Source organism: Plectropomus leopardus, chromosome 18 (genome assembly GCF_026936395.1).
Source record: "Plectropomus leopardus strain MGB_pleo_1.0 chromosome 18, ASM2693639v1, whole genome shotgun sequence".
NCBI classification, from domain to species: Eukaryota; Metazoa; Chordata; class Actinopteri; order Perciformes; family Serranidae; genus Plectropomus; species Plectropomus leopardus.
This window is the reverse complement of record NC_142193.1, coordinates 24,088,268-24,097,053: the sequence shown is the minus strand read 5'-3', so window position 1 is coordinate 24,097,053 and position 8,786 is coordinate 24,088,268. Positions and strand designations below refer to the sequence as shown.

The following is an 8,786-nucleotide window of genomic DNA, read 5'->3' as shown; positions in this document are numbered from 1 at the left end:
AGTTGCCACGTGGTATTTATGTTTTATAAACTCGTCACAGCTGCGGCACACATGAAAGGGATATATGGCCAAAAGTATATGGACACCCCTGTGTGCTCAGATACACATGTAAAATTAGTAATACTACAGTGTAGAAATACTCTGTTACAAGTCCTGCAAAAGTCTTAGCATGGAGACATAATAAACTCATTTCCTGCCACGCTTAATAAATACATAAATAGATAATGTAAAATAAAATAAAATGACACTTTTAATTTAGGGTTGTTTTTTTTTTAATTTTTTAAATAATAATAGGTTCACAGTGTATTAAATGACATTACTTTATTTAACCTTTTATTGTTTAATGTATGCTATGTGATGGCAGAAAATTGTCATTAATAAAACACAGCCATAACCATAATTGTTTCATAGAGAAAAATTAAAATATTATGAAAAGTATTCACTAAATTGTTCGTTAAATTTACATATTTACAAGTTAACTTGTTGTATATTATATTATATTACATTATATTATTTGATTATTATGTACATTAATGTTGCAGCTGGTTGAGCTGGAGAGGTGGAGCTAGTTTTAATAAATGTGTATGTGGGACAGCTTGATAAATTCCCATTTTGGATTAAAAATACTATCTTATCAACATGTATAAACATGTCATAATGCTGATAGTATTATGTATCTGAATCTCCAAAATAACTAGTAATTACGGTTATCACATTAATGTTATGGACAATAATGAAATACATTTCAGAAATGTATATAAGTATAAAATACCAAAAAATTAAATACAAGTACCTCAAAACTTGAGTAAATGTACTTAATTATCTACTCACCACCACACGGTGTGTAACATGTAAGCACCTAACTGAAAAAAAAAAAAATCTTAAAACACTTGCAATAAACTGTGAAGATCACTTAGGCCTGAGTGCTGTTTCTATGCAATATGCTTCTCCAACGTTCTGCCATTATCTGCAGGTAAGAGGCTTCTTTCATTGTGCCCGAAATATTTAGTAGTAAGGATGTGAAACAACCACAACAGAGACAGAAGAGAGATGGTGAGGAGTGAGGAAACGAGAGAAGTGTTGCTGAGGCTGATAACTGACACTACAAGCTTATTTACCCAAGATACTGTGACCTGAGTGGGATTGGGTTTTGCCATGTACACCACATTTTAGCTCGCAGGTCAGATTTCTCTTTCCAAGTGTAGATTTGTCTCTTTCTGTGCATGCTGCAAAGTGATTTCTGCATTGTTCTTTTTTTTTTCATGTACTGATTACTAATTATGTTAAATGCACTAATAAATAGACCAAAGAGTAAGACATGGATTTGGTTTATTTATCATTCACAGAGTTGCATTCTTACTGCATGGTTAATATTGCACAATACATGACATTAATACTACAGGTTTCCTTTCAAATATATGAAAATACATCGTGTGTGAGCAAAGAGAAGCGCTGTTACTCTATAGAGAGGAAGTGGTTGCAACAATCACAGTAAAGCAGCAGCAGCAGGATAAAGAGTGGTCACATAGTGGAGCTATTCAATAGCAAATTGATGGTCTTTTACATCAGGATCTCTGATTCCTCCCAGTGATTATTATATAACCATTTGTTATACATTATTATGATATCTACTGGTTTTCAAAGGAAGAGGTGACAGCAGGGAGCTCAGCCCCAGAGGCAGGACACGGGACAGAGACACTGGGTTTTAGCTGATGGAGACTTGATCACCAAATCCTTGATGATCTCCACGGTGCCAAACAAGGGGAACAGCCTCTCCTGGAAGCTCTCGTTGTAGGTGTAAATGTGGAAGCGTTTCTCCACGTCATAGAAGGACAGCTGGCCTCGGTCGTAGTCGAGGTAGATGCCCACCTTGCGGGGAATAAGACCGGGTGGCAGGGCGGTGAAAGGGACCGTCAGCGCCTTCAGCTCGGTGCCCCTCTCCAGCCGCAGGCTCAGGTAACCCGTATCTGTGTTCAGGGACTTGAAGCCCTTCCTCAGGGCCGACTCTTTGGCCACACCCAGCCTCCAGTCCCGCTCGCCCACTTCCACCTCCCAGTAGTGCCGTCCAGAGCTGAAGCCCTCCACACCGACGGCACACCACCAGCCGTCAAAGCGTTGATGGTAGTTGGGAACATCCTTCCTCTCAAAGCCACAGCGCATCCTCTTCTCGTCGCTGGAGATGAGCAGATCAGGGTTGGCCGTGTCCAGATCCAGAGTCACCTCCACTACAGAGAAAAACAACATCACCAGACAGGTTTAGTAAAGAAGGGGTCGACAACCCGAGGCTCCAGCACCACATGTGGCTCTTTACACCCAGTGGCTACTTTTAGTTTTTAGGTTTAATGTATCATTGTGGTAAGTATGAAATGAGACTGTGTGTTCACCTGGGAATACTCAGGTGAAACAAGTATGAGATACATTTTAACAAGCGCGAGTGTCATCCGACTAAAATGTGTCAAAATCCTGATGATGATCTAAATCCATAACAAATAGATTATGCTGCTCCAGACAGCTTTTTTGCCCAAAAATAACTCTTTAGATAGTAAAAGCTGCCAATGCCTGGATTGTAATGATTCATAATTTGATAAAATGAATACTGTACCTGCAGCATCTGAGATCCAGTCCCACACTGCAAAAATAAACAAACAAACAGATGGCTTAAGTAGTAAGAAATATGTGTCCAACACTGTAAATGCAACAACATAATGTTGCATTTCAATTTTACAGAATCACAGCTGCATTACCAGAATACAGGCTGTAAAACCAATATCAAAGGAGCAAACAGTGGATACCACGATAATGAAAATGTTGAGGAAAAGGAGAAATTTTCAGAAAAAAATTTAATAGATGTAATGTTTTGACTTCAGCTGTCATATATGAACAAAAAAATGTGTGTCTACAGACAAAGGATGATATCCCCCAAACTATTCACTACTGTATGCACAGATTTAAGAAAATGTATAATGTCCTGCAGAAAGCAGTTTGGCCCAGATGGTAGCCTTTATGTGATACATATGCCCGTATAGGACATGTTTAATCTCATAACGGTTTGCATTATTCTCTTTTTCAACAAACTGCGTATTGCATCTGTACCAAACTTGAGCTGGATGTGCGCACTATCCACCATCTTTGCTTTAAACCTCACAATAAGACTTGCATTTAATCATATATTTTAATGGTGCAGATATTTTTGCCAAAGCAATGATGGTATAAACAAAGAGCGCTACAATGTTGATAGCTACACCATGCAGTGAAGCGGTTGTGTGTGATGGTTTTAAATGCATGTTCACATTCAGCATATCACTCACCTGGCTGAGGAATGTAGGATATGGCACCTGGATGGAGATAATCAAAGATGAAACAAAGAAAAGATTAAAGCCACCAAATTATCAACAAAATTGATTTTGATTAAGTTTTGATTTATATACCGATCTTCTGAGTCCTCTGCTTCCACATGAGCCACTGCTGCGGTATGGTGTCCTGCATAACATACCAAAAAGCTTTGTATTACACCTGAACAACACAGATAACACACAAGGATTAAGCACAAACTGTCAATTGTTACATTGACTCCAACCTTATCAGGGCGCTGCACCAATAAAGTAAAGAAGACAAGCTCCATAGCGATCAGCAGGTTGGGCATGCGGCCCCAGCGCCAGGCGGACTGCAGGTCCTCCAGAACCTTTGCCACAGGCTCCCCCGGCCACACGCTTTGCTGCAAGATGATCAGTATGAATAAAATATGTCTATTGAGTGAGCAGAGTCAGGTGAGCAGGAAATGTTAATGGTATATTTGAACTCCGCACCTCAGGCTGAGCTCTCAGGTCCTTCACCCAGTTGAGGATCACAGTTTTGGCTTGCAGCAGGTCCTGCTCATTGATTACATCAGGATGTTTGACCTCATCCATCTCTGGCCAGCCATCCGTCTGCATGGGCCTCTTCTGCACACAGAAACATACAAACATCAGTGGTAAAACCTCTCTGCACGATGCAATAATGAAAATAACAACCTAGTATTGCAAAATAATGACTTTGTGTTGCAAAAATATTGGATTAGTGTCGCAAAAATAATGACAGCATTGCAAAAAATGACAAATAATGACAAAGTATCACAAAAATATTTGTTTCTCAAAAAATGACATAGTATCTCAAAATAATGGCTTAGTGTTGCAAAATAATGACTAAGTATCACAAAATAATGACTTAGTATTGCAAAAGAATAGATTAGTATTGCAAATAATAACTTATCACAAAATAATGACATGGTATTGTAAAAAAAAAAAAAGACAGTTTCTCAAAAAATAATTTAGTATTGCAAAAAATGGCTTAATAACTAAAAAACATGACTTTTTATCAGTTTCTAAAAATTTTAAATTCAAAATTTAATTTTTAAAAAAATACTTACTAAATAATGACTCATTATCTCAAAATAATTATATGGTATCTTAAAAATAATGAGTAACATTCTCGAAACAATGACTTAGTAAACTTTTTTTCGTTATTTTGAGACACTCAAATAGCTCATTATTTTTGATAAGGTATGTCATTATCATAACTGCCAAGTTTTTTTTTAATCACATTGGCAGAAATGGGCTTCCATACTGCACAGTTTGTAAGTACAGTTATATACTGTCCTGATGCTCTCTTCTGGGAATGGATGATTTTCTCACCTTGCTCTCTAACATGGAGGCCCACTGTACGATGAAGACCCTGCACAGCGAGGTCGACCAGGTGTCATCCAAGTTCCAGATGTGGTCCAGGACTGAAGACCTCTGCAGAGGCAAAACAGAGACACAAGAAAGGGAAACGTGGGGTTGGTGAGAGGAAGACACATGTAAAGAATTTTTTTTTGAATAGTCTAATAAAATAACTTCTGGTTTAATGAGCGAACTGTTACCTGGCACACTCGGCTGAGATCTCTAGCCAGATCCACAACAAACAGCTGATCCTCATCCAGAGGCTCCCTCTTCCCATTCTTCGCTCTCTTGTGCGATTCCTGTGAAAAATAATTAAAAATTAAAGCATTTTCTGTGGGAAAGTGTGTGAAAAGAAAAGAGTTCTCAGCAAAAAAAAGACATTTGGAGGAGACTTAGTGCTGCTTTACAAGAGCCTTAGAGAGTAATAAGGTCAAACTAGAAAGGAGGGGTTCACTCAGGCTGATTAAAATGCACATCGCAGCTCTGTTCCTGTCAGCAGAAAAGAAAGACAGCCCTGGCTTCCAAACTCTCACAGCAGCTCTCTCTTGTTTAATTAAACCAGGAAAGGACAGAAATGTGTGCAGTCACATGCTACTTAAAAATGTTGTCATGTCAACTATATGCTTAAGTATCAAGATGACCCAAAAAAACAAGTTTGCACATTAAACATGCACTGTTTTGAGTTTATTTTGCGTTTTAGAGTGTTACCTTTATCTTGGCCGTTAAGTTTTTGGCCGGCTCCACCATGAAGTGAAAACACTGCATCATCTTGGCTGGTCTGTAACAGAGTCCTGCAGCAAATACACACAGATACATGCTAAATTAGAAAATTATTTACCTGCAAACTTGTAATTTGTTCCTGTTAGCAGCCTGAACACTCTGACACAGAGCATTACAAGTTGGCTATTCCTAGTTGGCTATATTCCATTTACTAAAGTGCTGCATGTAAATATAATGTTGACATACTTGCACTTTACTTGAGTTTTTTTTTTCCATTTTATGATACTACATACTTTCACTCCATTACATTTTTAGAGGATAATATTGTACTTTGTTGTTGTTTTGCCCTTTTTTGTGGTTATTTTGTGTCTTAATTTTGTGGATTTTTGCATGATTTTGTGTCTCTTTTTGGTTGTTTCAGCTGTTGTACTTATTATGTGTTTCTTTGACATAGTTTTGTGTCTTTTTAGTCATTTTGTGTCTTTTTTTGGTAACTATGTGTCTCTTTCGTAATTTTGTGTCTCTTCGTAGTTGTTTTGTGTCACTTCGTAGAAATTTTGTGGGGTTTGGGGTAGTTTTGTGTGCTTTTAGTCATATTGTGTCTCTTTTTTGTTGCTTTGCCCCCTTTCGTATCTAGTTTCTCTTTGAGGTCATTTTGTTTTCTTTCATGGTCATTTTTGTCTCTTTAGGGTTGTTTTGCCCCTTTTCATAGCTATTTAGTTATTTAGTGTCTCTTTGAGATCAATGTGTGTCTTTTTTTGGTAATTTTGTGTCTCTTTATGTTTGTATGGACACCTTTTTAATTATTTAGTGTCTCTTTGAGGTCATTTTGTGTCTTTTTGGTTGTTTTATGTCTCATTTAGTCATTTTGTATGCCTTTTGGTGTCTTTTGCTCCTTATGTATTTATTTTGATTTATTTTCAGTAAAACAGGTGGAAGGCCTAGGGTGTCCCTGACACTTTGGGCCCCTGACCCTGTGCCCAGTAGGCCTGTTCAGTAATCCATCCATATCACATTAACATATGATATGCTTTTATGATATAATATACTACTCATATACTCCTCGTTGATAAACTACAACAGTAAAATGATCTTACATGCACTGGCTGGTGATAAAAAAAAGAAAAAAATATATATTAAGTTAACAGTAGCCATTGTGCATAGGGAGTTCTTTTTCACTTTATCACTTTTGATACTTTATTTATTTATTTATGTAGTTAATTTTGATAGTAATAATGCAAATTAACATAGTACTACTTCCACCTGTGACAAACACGCTGTAGTAACTGATGTTTCACACATAGAGATTTATTACATTTTACTGAAAATACTTCTTTACTTCTACTTAGGTAACATGATGAATTTGGGGATTACATTTGTAGTGTTTTAGATGGTATTTCTACTTTTACTTAAGTAAATGATCCAAAAACTTCTATGGCCACATCAGTCTTGTCATTGTGTTGATATGAAACATCACAACTAGTACTGTGAAATCATGTCACTGTAAGGATACCTGGCCAAACATTTTAAGGTAATTTGGTTTAAAAAAATGTATGGAACCCAAATGCAATGTTTGTTTTGGTGTGGGACATTTTTCACTGTCCTATCTGCTCCCACCTATTGGTATTAAGTCATCCTTTAAACTGGGACACGGCTAATGTTTATCTCCAAAACACCAGTATATTGTGTACTGTAAATGATTTAACATGTGATGGAAAGTTCACGTGGCCGCTCAGAAAACATAACAACCGAGTGTGATCACAACAACTTATTAAAAAGTGGGGCTTGGCCTTGGCTTTATCAGCTATTACTAAAAACAAAAAGTTAATAAAGTTAAATTATCTCTGGTGAGGAATGGGTCCAGCAGGAAGTCTTTTCAGGAGGTCATATCAGAGAAAACACAATCGATCATTAACTGGAGCAGAATACAGCAATCACAGCAGGGTGTGTGAAACGTGACAGGGCCTGCACACTTCCAGCTGCCAGTCTGAGTGTGTCCTTGGTTAGTGTCCCTCTTTTCTGCCCCCCTCACCCACTTTCGCACTAACGTCATCTGCAGAAAAATGCATGAGCTCAGTCTGCAGTGTGTGGTTGGCACTGAGGCTGTTGGGATGACCAGTTTAAACTGGCTGTCAGAGGGATGTGGGTGAATGCACTGATGTAAATTAAGACTCTATGTACTACTTGCATATCACTTCAACCCCGATTTACTTCTATGGAACAAGTGATAATCTACAGTCCAAATAAACACAGTCTGGTTTGGCTACCAGTAAAGTTTTGCATTGAAATTAATTATTAAAAGAAAAATTATGTTTGCAGCAAAAATGCTCAGTAAAGCTTAACCGAGCTGCAGCATTCGGGTATTTCTTCATATATATGTGATTCATATATTGTGTTTAAATACGACGTCCGCAGATGCTGATTTATGTTGAAAATATTACACGAAATTATAGTTTTGCATAAATAAATGTAAGATATTGGAATTGCAGAGACTGAAATCAAGCCAGAATGTGTTGAAAAGGAAATGCTTCGTTAGAGAGGTTTGTCAATGTCGTGGGAAAACATGACCATGCAGTTTTTGCAGCGTGAGAGCGACCCAGATTGAGGCCAGCTGATGACTGCGCAGGAGGTAAACACACTTGTCGTGTGACTTTGCGGCAAATCTGGATTATAGCTGCAGTCAGTCTCCCTACACACACTGCAAACTGATTTATCTGCAGCTGTGCATGAAAAACAATGACACATTTTAAACATTTATGCTTGTAATGTCATATAACTGCAGTGCGTCCTGCACACAACACAAATAACACACGATCGATAATAACGCGCTCATGTCGCACGAGCCTACCTGTCTCCTCAGAGGTTTGGTAAAGAAGTTTTCGTCTTCTCCTGCGTAAAAAGCGAGCAGCTGTCCGTGTCTGGAGGAAATGTTTGGACTGAGTGCTGCTGCAGTGTCTGACCTTGTTTACATGCCAGACTGACACTCGGCTGCTCGGGAGCGTTCGGCTTTCTCCGTCAGTGACGAACGAGGTCCTTCAGTGGACAACGCGCGCAGCCATGTTTGTGAGGTCACTATGACGCTGTCACTGACGCAGGTTCAGGGTTATTCTGGTATAACAGTGATTTCTGGCTCTAAACATAGATGATTTAGCGGAAATAAATATATGGAACTGTTACTTGCTTTATTATAGGCCTGATTCCACTCCACTGCATTTCAGTGGGAAATATTATACTTTTTACCCCATTACATCCATTTGATAGCTATATATATAAAACATTACCAATTTATGAAATGTAATGCATGGTGAAAGAATGACCTTGATAACAGCATGCAAAGTTGTTCAAATAAACCCCATCTCAACCACATAC

General features: G+C 38.1%; 1 protein-coding gene across 1 annotated transcript; it reads right to left on the bottom strand.

Moving 5' to 3' along the window:
• Positions 1 to 1,312: 1,312 nt before the first annotated feature.
• On the bottom strand, positions 1,313 to 8,423 carry LOC121956276 (butyrophilin subfamily 1 member A1). Its single transcript, XM_042504415.2, has 10 exons — positions 8,266 to 8,423; positions 5,406 to 5,488; positions 4,898 to 4,996; positions 4,671 to 4,772; positions 3,807 to 3,941; positions 3,578 to 3,715; positions 3,429 to 3,480; positions 3,309 to 3,335; positions 2,603 to 2,629; positions 1,313 to 2,225 (listed from the first exon to the last, which is right to left on the bottom strand). Exons 2-10 carry the CDS (start codon positions 5,463 to 5,465, stop codon positions 1,666 to 1,668), a joined length of 1,200 nt encoding a protein of 399 aa, XP_042360349.1. The 5' UTR covers positions 5,466 to 5,488; positions 8,266 to 8,423; the 3' UTR covers positions 1,313 to 1,665.
• Between the last annotated feature and the right edge of the window lie 363 nt (positions 8,424 to 8,786).

Excerpts from the sequence above, each read along its gene's own strand:
- LOC121956276 (XM_042504415.2), bottom strand. The coding sequence starts at position 5,465 with ATGATGCAGTGTTTTCACTTCATGGTGGAGCCGGCCAAAAACTTAACG. Across the intron at positions 3,481-3,577 it reads TGGTGCAGCGCCCTGATAAG|GACACCATACCGCAGCAGTG; the intron begins GTTGGAGTCAAT and ends TATGTTATGCAG. Across the intron at positions 2,226-2,602 it reads CTGGATCTCAGATGCTGCAG|TGGAGGTGACTCTGGATCTG; the intron begins GTACAGTATTCA and ends TTTTCTCTGTAG.